The sequence below is a fragment of the Budorcas taxicolor genome, chromosome 11, assembly GCF_023091745.1.
Source record: "Budorcas taxicolor isolate Tak-1 chromosome 11, Takin1.1, whole genome shotgun sequence".
Lineage (NCBI taxonomy): Eukaryota > Metazoa > Chordata > Mammalia > Artiodactyla > Bovidae > Budorcas > Budorcas taxicolor.
Genome location: NC_068920.1, coordinates 132,817,515 through 132,829,882, shown reverse-complemented (window position 1 = coordinate 132,829,882; position 12,368 = coordinate 132,817,515). Strand labels below are relative to the sequence as shown.

Genomic DNA, 12,368 nt, shown 5'->3' with positions numbered 1-12,368 from the left:
GAGTCAGTTTTTTGCATCAGGTGGCCAGAGTATTGGAGTTTCAGCTTCAGCATCAGCCCTTCCAATGAATATTCAGGACTTATTTCCTTTAGGATGGACTGGTTGGATAGAGAAATACAAATTAAATTGATGATATCACTGCATGCCCTATTAGAACAACTGAAATAAAATATAGTGAGATCACCAAATGCTGAAGAAGATGCAAAGAAACTAGGTCTCCTACATTGCTAGTGGGAATGTGAAGTAGCACAGCCACTTTAGAAAAGCTTGGCAGTTTCTTACAAAGTTAAACCTATCCTTATCGTCTGACTTAGTAGTAATATTCCTGGATGTTCATCCCAGAGAAATGAAAACTTACGAACTTACCAATGAATATTTGTATCAACTTTATTTGTAATAGCCCAAAACTAGAACCACCCAAATGTCCTTCCATGGGCAAGTGATTAAACACACTGTGATACTTCTGTACAATGGAATACTACCCAGTAATAAAATGAAACAGACTAGTATTACATGCAACAACTTGGATAAATCTCAAGGGCATTATGCTGGAAAAAGTAAATAACCATTTGAAAAAGTTGCATTCAAACCAACACAACACTGTAATTTTCTTCCGATTAAAAAAAAAACCAAGAAGATTGTTTTATATGGCATTCTAGAAGTGGCAAAATTACAGAAAACTACACAAATCTATATGTGCTGAAATTGCAGAGAACAAGACATGTATGTGCATACACAAGTGCATATAAAAAAGAAAAGTCTAAGGTCTATAGACTGTGCCGTGTCAGTTTGTACTATCAGGACCTCTTTGTACTGTTTTCTGAAATATCCTGTGAGGCTATAGTTATATTAAAACAAAACTTTAAAAAAAAAGTTAGCCAGGAAGGGAAGCAGAAATGCAGTGTTAGTTGGAGCGGTGTGGAATTGGAAGTGAGGTTTTTTTGTTTGTTTGAAGTTTGCTTTTTTAAGAGGATAAGGGGAGACCTTAACATGTATATATGTTAATTATAATCCATAAAAAGAAGAAATTGGTGATGCAAATGAGGGGGAAATTACAGGAACAGAATTTCTTAAATCTTTGGTTTGAAGGCATTGAAAAATACTACTATTTACATATTTTTGTCTTGTTATTTATAAATGAGGTTATCTATACAACTTTTGTAAATGATTCTAAAAGATAAATATGGCTCTGATATGGTGTAGTCCTTTAATGTTCTAAAAACTCTACATGCTTTTGTATTACATTATAGCACTAGATCACTAAATAAATGGAATTCCTACAGATTTTACACTTGGCTGGTATTCATTTTTAAGTAACTTTAAGAATTTTGTGTGTCACTTTATATTGTTTTCCCTTTCAGATTTTCATTGAGTATTGGTAGGTTTTTAATTTCCTTAGAGTAGTCAGTATTTATACGTATATATGTTTATGAATAACCTTGTTTACTATTTAAGAGTTAAAAGTGGTGGTTCCCTTGTGTTTTGTGTCACATGGTGGATTTTAATCTCTATTTTTACTAAACTAGTCTACTGTTTTGCCCTTCAGCTAGAACATAGTAATATCAAAATGCTCAGTACAAATTATTGGCTGTTTATTTCAGGGATACAGCAGGCCAGGAGCGATTTCACACCATCACAACCTCCTACTACAGAGGAGCAATGGGTATCATGCTAGTATATGACATCACCAATGGTAAAAGCTTTGAAAACATCAGCAAGTGGCTTAGAAACATAGATGAGGTAAGACCTAGAAATTGTATAAGCTCTACATAAACACACATTTGTGTCCTTGGTTAAGAAGAATAAATATTCCTGTTGATCTTTAGGATACAGTGTTTGCTATCATTATTGTTGAGTATTTTTACTTGTTACATGGTAATGTTATTTTTTGCCTACCCTTTTCTTAAGATTTTGGGCAGATCTGTTTTGAACCCCATCAAGGGCGGTTGACAGATCACCCTAAAACTCTATACAGCCATCTTATAAGATGGCCCCAGATGGAAGCTACCAGTGATTTCACAGATTTTTCTAAGTGAATTCTTTCTTGGAGATTTTTTTTTTGAATGAATGAATTACGTTTTCAGTAGTAATTTTTAAAACATATTTTTGGAAATTGCCTGGTGGTCCAGGGGTTAGGACTTGGCACTTTCACTGTCATTGTCCAGGTTTAATCCCTTGTCAGGGAACGAAGATCCCACAAATGTGAGGTACAGCCAAAAATAAGTCAGTCAGTATTTTTAAGTTATGGAAGTACCATATCCCTTTTAGACATTTTGAAAGATACAGATTACTAATAAGATAAAAACCTAACCAAGCTGTATCCTTTCATGTGAAGATGTCAGTTTTTTTTATGTTAATCTACATTTATTTTTATAACATAAACGATATATTGTGTGTCTACACACACACACACATATGGAGAGGTAATAAAATTTTTAACCATGAGTTATCGTCGCAGGAGATTGTTACGAGACTATTCCATATATGACACAAATCTCTTCCCTAGTAACAACGGTCGTGGCAGTTTAGTCGCTAAGTTGTGTCTGACTTGCAATCCATAGACAGTAACCCTCCAGGCTCCTCTGTCCATGAGATTTTACAGGCAAGAATACTGGAGTGGGTTGCCATTTCCATCTCCAGGGAAGATGTCAGTTTTTACAAAGTGTTCAAGCATGTTTGTTTTCTGTGCTACAGCATGGGTAGCTTTTTTGTTGAAATTATTTTCATGTCTTGTTGCTGTCTTCTGTGCTTTGAGTTCTATCAAGACTGACTCTTGGGAAATCCCTGGCAGTCCAGTGGTTAGGACTTCTCAATTCCACTGCAGGGGGCTCAGGTTCCATCCCTGGTTGGGGAGCTAAGATCCCATCATGGCAAAAAGGAAAAAAAAAAAAGACTAACTCTGTAAAGCAAGTTTTGGCTGGAAACATAAAAACAAAGTCTTTAATCCAGTATTAGACCCAAGGTGATAATACTTCAGTGGTTCAGTTTGTTGCTCAGTCATGTCCTGCTCTTTGCAACCCCGTGGACTACAGCATGCCAGGCTTCCCTGTCCATCACCAATTCCCAGAGCTTACTCAGACTCATGTCCATAGAGTCGGTGATGCCATCTAACCATCTCATCTTTTGTCATCCCCTTCTCCCACCTTCAATCTTTCCCACCATCAGAGTCTTTTCCAATGAGTCAACTCTTCGCATCAGGTGGCCAAAATAGTGGAGTTTCAGCTTCAGCATCAGTCCTTCCAGTGAATATTCAGGACTGATTTCTTTTAGGATAGACTGACTGGATCTCCTTGCAGGCCAAGGGACAACACCACAGTTCAAAAGCATAAATTCTTCAGCGCTCAGCTTTCTGTACAGCACTCAGCTTTCTCACATCCATACATGACTACTGGAAAAACCATAGTCTTGATTAGACGGACCTTTGTCAGCAAAGTAACGTCTCTGCTTTTTAATATGCTCTCCAGGTTGGTTATAACTTTTCTTCCAAGGAGCAAGTGTCTTTTAATTTCATGGCTGCTGTCACCATCTGCAGTGATTTTGGAGCCCCCAAAAATAAAGTCAGCCACTATTTCCACTGTTTCCCCATCTATTTGCCATGAAGTGATGGGACCGGATGTCATGATCTTAGTTTTCTGAATATTGAGTTTGAAGCCATCTTTTTCACTCTCCTCTTTCACTTTCATCAAGAGGCTCTTTAGTTCTACGCTTTAGGCCATAAGGGTGGTGCCATCTGCATATCGGAGGTTATTGATATTTCTCCTAGCAGTCTTGATTCTAGCTTGTGCTTCACCCAGCCCAGCATTTCTCATGATGTACTCTGCATATAAGTTAAATAAGCAGGGTGACAATATACAGCCTTGACGTACTCCTTTCCTGATTTCAGTTTCCCAATTTCATTCACCTTTTCCATTGCTATAAGAAGTCTGTTGGTATTTAGTAATCCATTAATGACATAGATTTTGAAACCAAAAAGAAGCCTTCATTTTTAAGTTTCTTTTGTCGACGGTGACTGCAGCCATGAAATCAGAAGACAGTTGCTTCTTGCCAAAAAAGCAGTGAGTAACCTAGACAGTGTGTTGAAAAACAGAGACATTACTCTGCCGACAAAGGTCCATATAGTCAAGGCTATGGTCTTCCCAGTGGTCACTACGGTTGTGAGAGCTGGACCTTAAAGAAGGCAGAATGCCAAAGAATTGATGCCTTCAAACTGTGGTGCTGGAGAAGACTCCTGAAAGTCCCTTGGAGCGCAAGGAGATCAAACCATTCAGTCTTAAGGGAGATCAACCCTGAATATTCACTGGAAGGACTGATGCTGAAGCTGAAGCTCCAGCGTTTTGGTCATCTGATGTGAACAGACAACTCATTGGAAAAGTCCCTGATGCTGGGAAAGATCGAGGGCAGAAGGAGAAGAGGGCGTCAGAGGATGAGATGGCTGGATGGCATCACTAATGCAATGAGCATGAACTTGGGCAAACTCTGGAAGACGGTGAGGGACAGGGAGGCCTGGGATGCTGCCGTCCATGGGTTGCAGAGTCAGATACAACTGGGTGACTGCTCAACAACAACAAAAGCCTTTATTTCATAGTTGAGCCAAGAAGTATGTGTAGTAAGAGCGATTTATATAGAGAGAGTACGCATTGTTGTTCCAGCAACAACTGATTTTCCAATTCTGTGACATCAGGTAGATATCCTACAGTTCAATCCATTTTGACACTTAACTACCCAGTCTCAGTGTCACTATCAGCCAAATGACAAGGCAACCCATGGGATGTGAAAAATACCTCACATCATCCATCTCTGGCCTAATGTACCTTTCCCTGAATATCCCTGTAGCCACACAATTGTGTGCTCTGGACACAAACAGTTTTTAATTTTGATGAAGTGCAGTAATTTTTTTCTCCTTTGTTGCCTATGCTTTTGATGTCATATCTGAGAAATCACTGCCAAATCCAAGGTCATAAAACTTCTCTCCTATATTTTCTTCTAAGAGTTCAATAGTTTTAGATCTTGGATCCATTTTTTCTTTCATTTTTGGGTATAAATTAAAGATCCAACTTCCTTCTTTTACATGTTGATATGTGGTATTTCTAACACTATTTCTTGAAAAGACTGTCTTTTCCCCTATTGAACAATCTTGGCACTCTTGTCAAAAATCACTTGATGGTGTGCACAAGAGCTCAGTTCCGGCCTCTGTGTTGTGTTCCTTTGCCCATGTCTGTTACACCAGGAGCATACTGTTGTGATTACTGCAGCTTTGTAGTAAGGTTTGAAATATGGAAATAAGTATGAATCTTGCAACTTTATACTACTTTCCAGGATTGTTTTGGCTTTCAGGATCCCTTGAAATTCCACTTGAATTTTTAAGATGGATTTTTTTATTTGTGCAAAAGGTGTCATTAGGATTTCAGTGGAGCAGCATTTGTTTTTGTCTGATTTCTGTGCATGGACTCCCCTAGCATTGTGACTTTTTGAAACTTTAAGAGCTCTGTAGAATTTTTAATTAAGGCTTCTTGTAGGGCCATGTACACGTTATCTAAGTCATGATCCAGCTTGGATTTACATTATGTAGAGGAAGTTCCATATGTCCTCTTTTGCATGCTTATACATGTCCTCTGTTGTTGAGAATGTTTTTAGAAAGTAGACAGCCTCCTATAGGGGAAAATAATAATTTGACCAAGAATATGTCTTAGAAATTATATGTATCTTTCTAGGTAATTTAAGAGTTTGTGTTGTCTTTTAGCATGTGGTTTTGAGATCACTGGGCTTTCCCGGTAGTTCAGATGGTAAAGAATCTACCTGAAATATGGGAGACCTGGGTTCAGTCCCTGGGTCAGGAATATCTCCTGGAGAAGGGAATGGCTGCCTATTCCAGTATTCTTGCCTGGAGAATTCCATGGACAGAGAAGCCCTGCAAGCTACAGTCCATGGGGTCGCAAAGAGTCACATGACTGAGCGACGAGATCACTGCTTTAAAACTTTCAGAGTATAGAAATGACACCATAAAGTGAGAAAGTCATTTTTGTTAAGCCACAGTTTCATGATAGTGTGTGAACTAAACTTTTTTTCATTTTAGCATGCCAATGAAGATGTGGAAAGGATGTTACTAGGAAACAAGTGTGATATGGACGATAAAAGAGTTGTACCTAAAGGAAAAGGAGAACAGGTAAAAAGCTCTGAGTGAGACAGCTTTGTGACGATGATGTTGCATTTGTTTTTACAGTAGAGGTAATGGAATGCTATTCATATCCTTTAAAAAAATGCTATTGAAAATGATAGCTTATCATTTGAGTGGATTTTTTATTTGTTTTTTAAGGAGCTTGAACCCATTAAAATAATCTGTTCAGTTTAGATAACCTAGTTGAGACTGCTACCTTTAGACGACTATTACTGTTTCCTTTAGGAAGCTGAAGTCATCAGTTGATAACCTACACTTGATAATTTTGTGATATTTTGCTTCTTTTTTAGATTGCAAGAGAGCATGGTATTAGATTTTTTGAGACTAGTGCAAAAGCAAATATAAACATCGAAAAGGCATTTCTCACATTAGCTGAAGATATCCTTCGAAAGGTAAATTTCTTTCTTTTCTGTTTTTTTACTGCTAAGGGGTCGGGTGTCAACAGTTGAACATTTTCCTGTTTTCTAAAGTACTAGATTTACATAAAAAAATTGGATTTGCGTACATTTGGATGGGTCGCCAGTATCTAATCCTCCAGCGAGCAGAGAGCAGTATAGAAATCTCAGTCTCTAATTCCCAATCTCATACTCCTTTTTCCAGCTTTTTGTTTGGTCCATGGTCTTATGGCTCTTTTTGATTAATTTCTCTTATATAACCTTTGCCTTCTCATAAATAATTTTTTAAAATTCAAGAGGTGAATCTATTCTGTACTTAGTTGCTACAGAATCTCTATTCCTTTATATAGTCATTTCTCAGATGTGCCAGTGAAGGGGATGTATATACTATATACTGAATAGAGTAAGTCTATACCCAAATTGAAAGCAGGAGAAGGGGACAACAGAGGATGAGATGTTTGGATGGCATCACTGACTTGATGGACATGAGTTTGAGCAAGCTCTGGGACTTGGTGATGAACAGGGAAGCCTGGCGTGCTGCAGTCCATGGGGTTGCAAAGAGTCAGACACGACTGAGTAACTGAACTGAACTGATAACCAAGTTTCATTTACCCAATCATTTCAACCTGTGAGTTTTTTAAAAAGAAAATGCTGAAAATTGATCTCAGGGAATTCATTTTACCTCACGGTTAGTTTCTGGGTTTAATTTGTGAATTGCATAAGTTGGCAGTATAAATAACTTGTAGCAAAATTGGGAAATCAGATATTTATATTTTCCCTCAAAAGACTAGGTAAAATACACAGATTTGATATGAGTCCTGAATTCTCTATTAGTCTTCCGGTATATTTAAATGTACATAAAATAGAGAAAATCTGATACAGTCCTGAAGGAGAAGCAAACATTATATAGGAGAAAAGGAGAAAATTTAATTGCTTCTGGTAACCTTTCTGTTTTTATACTTGAAATATCAGTATCTGCCCCCACCCCAAATAAACCCACCGCCTAAGGGTTGCTACTGTTAAAATTTTGGCATCTCTTATTTTGATCTTTTCCTATATCGGCCTTTAACATGAATTATTCAACTTTGCATTCTGCCCCACTGTATTTCCTTCATTTAATGTTAGTGTATCATCATAAAATTGCCTTTTTAAAACAACGCTATGGTAATACAAGCTCCAGTCTCAAAAGGCAAGTAAAACGAAACAGAAAAGGGTTATTTCACCTCTCTGAAGTTAGACATGATACAGCATTAGTCTCATCATATGCATGAATGCATATGCATGTTTTTTTTTTTTAAGTACAAAGTACTCAGGGCTCAGATCTAAGAGATAACATACCACTCATCACAAGGGGTAGGGCGGAGGAGATTTCAGAAGTTCTACAAAAGGAAGCCAGGAGGCCTGTGGACATTTCACAATTGGAAGAGAACAAAATGAAGGTCAAAAACAAAGCTTCCATTTCTTTACTTTGTGTGGAGAAGAAAACGTATCTCATGTGACTGTAATTGCATTTTGTTACATAAATTAACATTTATGGGAATACTTCTGTTGGATCTTGGTGTATCCATGGCAGTGTTTTTCACGGGTTGCTCTCCTTGTGTGTTTGTTGCAGACCCCTGTAAAAGAGCCCAACAGTGAAAACGTAGATATCAGCAGTGGAGGAGGTGTGACAGGCTGGAAGAGCAAATGCTGCTGAGCGCTCTGCTGTCCATCAGTTGCCATCCACCACCCTGTTTCCTCTTCTTGCTGCAAAATAAACCACTCTGTCCCATTTTTAACTCTTAAACAGATATTTTTGTTCCTCATCTTAACTCTCTAGTCCACCTGTTTATTTGTTGTTTCATCTGTGACTGCTTGCTGACTTTATAATTTTCCTCAAACAAAAAATGTATAGAAGAATCATGTCTGTGAGTTCATTTTTAAATGTACTTGCTCAGCTCACCACTGCATTTCAGTTGTATTATAGTCCAATTCTTATCAACATTAAAACCTATAGCAATCATTTCAACTCTATTCTGCAAATTGTATAAGAATAAAAGTTAGAATTAACAATTTTATTTTGTACAACAGTGGAATTTTCTGTCATGGATAAATGTGCTTGAGTCCCTATAATCTATAGACATGTGATAGCAAAAGAAAAAAGCCAGGAAAACATTCATTTTCGCCTTGAATATGTAAATGGGGTTAATTTTGTCCTGTGCCTTATGTGGAAAGGAACTTCTTTGGTTTTTCCTTTTTTTTTTTGTTTTGGTGGAAGCATGTGCAGGAGACATATCATCGAAACATAAAGCATTAAAATGTTTGTGGTTTGCTTGGCTGTAATTTTCAAAGTAGTTAATTGAGGACAAAGGATAATACAGAAATGATCGCTTTGGTTTGCTGAGTCTCATTTTAAGTGGCCTTGATATTTAAAACTATTCCTGCCACCAGTTCTTTTCCTTGGCCACTTTTTCCTCGTGTCTCTTCCTGCATGCTGCTTTATTTGCTTCTTCCCCACCACCCTGTGGTATGAGTTATTTAAAAATGAAAGGGGTAAACTAGTGGGTTTGTGGAGTTTAACATAAAGCACTGATTTAACTTGCTAAGTAAACTGAAAGATAAATCCTAACTGCCTACTATCCAATGTCAGTTAACCATGTCCTCACCTCATTTTCTCACTCCCCTAAAGCTTCTGTCCCGAGTTCCTTCATTTGCTGTTGACTTCACGTTGCTCTTCTCTTTCCCGCTTTGTTCCCTTCCTGTCTCTCTCCATTGAGTTTATGAAATGGAAGAGTTAATTGCATGCACTAGTGTTTGGAGGGTGTTGTGGTTTGTCTTTCTAACTAAGTGTATAGCCTATTCACTTTCTTAGAATAAATATTTTAACCTAAATTTGAATAGTCTCCATTTTGGCAACTCCTCTAGCAGTTCGGTAGCCCAAAATTGTTTTAAAAAGGTGGGAAGGAGGAGTGAAATTTATTAACATGTTTGCCAAATATATTGAGATTTGGCCTATGAAGAACACTTTTTCAGTGTTAAGTTATCTTTACCTTAAGATTTAGAAGTACTTTAGGCTGTTACTGATTTTAAGTCCTGTCTTCACATCCCTTTGGGAAACTTGTATTACCCTGGATTTGAAAAAAAAGAACAACAAAGGCTTTTCATGTAAAGATAAGAAACTCTAGGCTCTCTTTTGCCCTGCCATTTTTTCCCCTTCATTTTTCTAGTTTTGCTTTACTGCTTATCATTAGGGTAGGGTAAGTTAAGTTTGCTATGCTGCTAGCATCCTAAGATGATACCTTTGTTGAAATAATTGTGAATAGCATGATTCATTTCTAGCAGAGGCTGAGTTTAGGACAGCAGCTTCCATTGAAAAGTCTTTCTGTGTCGTGGATAGCATTTTAATGACCTCTTGGTTAATGTAAACAACGTAGGGACATATCTGCTGTGAACATCCATGAATTTTCAGATTGTGCCCTAAAAGTGATTTCATCTGCCTCACTGGTGGTGGTTGTTAGGTTTTTCCCTCACTTGACTTTATCATTGTTTACTACTAGTAAAAGCAGCATTGCCAAATAATCCCTAATTTTCCACTAAAAATAATAATGAAATGATGTTAAACTTCTCAAAAGTTTTAGGTTAAATCTATTGTTAGATTAATTTTTAATGTGTTTGTTGTTTTTCTTTATCTGGAATGTGGCAGTAGCTTTTTTACTTTTAACCCTCTTTAATCCTTACTCAATTCAGTGACTTAAGGTTTGAGAGCTAAACACTGGGATTTTTGGGTAACAGACTGACAGTTTTGTTGTTTGCAATAAATTATAATCGGCATTGTACATAGAAAGGATATGGCTACCTTTTGTTAAATCTGCACTTTCTAAATATCAAAAAAAAAAGGGAAATGGAGTATAAATCAATTTTTGTATAACCTGTTTGAAACCTGAGTTTTATTTGCTTAATAATAGGGCTTTGCCCCTTTTTCTGTAAGTCTCTTGGGATCCTGTGTAGAAGCTGTTCTCATTAAACACCAAACAGTTAAGTCCATTCTCTGGTACTAGCTACAAATTCGGTTTCATATTCTACTTAACAATTTAAATAAACTGAAATATTTCTAGATGGTCTACTTATGTTCATATAAAAACAAAACTTGATTTCCAACTGCGTGACTTGGTTTTCATTTATTTATGGAGTCTAAGATGGAAGATTCCTTCTGAAAATAGTGCAATAGCAAACTGGATATTAGAGGAACAGAAATAGAGGGGAATAACTTTTCAACTAGGGAAAGCTGGGAAGGCAATTTTAAGAGCTATTGTTGGAAGAAACTGCATTTTAGAAGCAGAATCATGCTGGCGTTGAGACAGAACACACAACTGTAGTCACTTGCCAGCCAACACTACTAGAATGTGCCAACTACAACTGGAGTCAGCTGATTACTCAGGGGCACCAAGGTAAGGCTATCATGCTGAGGAGAAATTCTTGTTTTAGTAGTGACTGTCCTCTTACCTGAAACATGTAAAGTGTTTCCCACTGTTTTTGTGAACCGTAAGAAACAACTTTGGCTTTTTTTATATGTAGTATTGGTGAAAGAAATGTTTGATCCTGTATCGAGCCCTTATTAGTCAATAAATAAAGGTACACATTTGTTGACAAGATTATCTCTGCTGGACGGACATAGCAGAGGTTTTCTTATAACTGTAGTTTTTGGAAGGATCGCCTAGACTGAATTTAAATACTTCCCTGTTTACCTCTCATCAACACAGAATTTTATGTCTTAAGGTGGAGCCTGTGATTGTGTCTTTGAGATTGGTATAGGGAAAGGACACAATAGCTTCTGCTGTTAGGTTTACCTTTAAAGCAGAAGGAATTAGTAATCAGGCAAATGTACAAAAGCCAAATAGCTGTGGTTTTAAGTGCTGTGTTAATAGAAGAGCAGGTTCAATTGGTGAGAATAGTTGGGATGGTTTTTGAAGGAGGAGGCACTGGAGTTGGGTTCTTAGATACGTGGATTGAATGAATGGGCTAAGGGGAGGATAAGAAGGGATCACAGGCAAATTAGAAACACGCTTTGCTTGTGTGAGAAACTAGAAATCCAGCTGGACAGTGTGTTAGGGGATGGGGAGTCCCTGTGAGCCCTGCAGTGTGTTTGAGGAAAACAAGTCTTAGATGGGCTGGAAGCAGAGGAACAAGGATTCTAGAGGTCAGATACAAGGTTGCTATTTTAATTCAAGTTTGAGTTAAGATCCGACTAAAATGATGGCAGAGGGCAGGCTTAATGTACGGGGGATTATGTGAAGGAGTATTTCTTGCCTACTAGGAAATGGACTAGGTATTTGTGGCACTGTTCTAGGTTCTTTGGGTTGTCATCGACAGCCTGGTGAAGTAGTACCCACTTTACAAAATAAACTGTTTCAGGTTAACTGATTTGCTTAAGGTTGCACAGCTACTTGGTGCCGGAATGAATTTTGAAACCAAGCTACGGCCCAGCCTACTTTCTTCACCATATCAGGTTCTCAGGATAAGGTCCTAAGCTTTGGTTGTTACACTGATTATAATGGGGGTAATAAATACATGCTAGAGCCGGCAGAAAGAATGCCAGTGTAGCCTTAATCTTATCGAGTTAATGTAGCCATTTAGCCCAACCTTGGTAACTCTCACAAAGAACAATGCCCTTGAAAAGTGCTTAGTTCAGTTTACTGCTTTTCTTCTTTAAAACCTGTATCACCCCTTATTACCAGCTTGTCCATTTTGTTTCCTCCTACTTCACACCACCTCTTGGCTGGAAGTAAATGATAATGCAGTTGCTTTTCACAGTTATCTTA

General features: G+C 37.6%; 1 protein-coding gene across 1 annotated transcript in view; it reads left to right on the top strand.

Annotated features, from left to right (window-relative positions):
* RAB10 (RAB10, member RAS oncogene family) overlaps positions 1-10,699 on the top strand; it is a 63,003-nt gene extending 52,304 nt beyond the window's left edge. Inside the window, exons 3-6 of the mRNA XM_052648511.1 lie at positions 1,602-1,740; positions 6,074-6,163; positions 6,466-6,567; positions 8,183-10,699. Of these exons, the coding sequence (XP_052504471.1) occupies positions 1,602-1,740; positions 6,074-6,163; positions 6,466-6,567; positions 8,183-8,266 (415 nt within the window). The 3' untranslated portion in view covers positions 8,267-10,699. The remainder of the gene's footprint in view (positions 1-1,601; positions 1,741-6,073; positions 6,164-6,465; positions 6,568-8,182) is intronic.
* Positions 10,700-12,368: the final 1,669 nt, after the last annotated feature.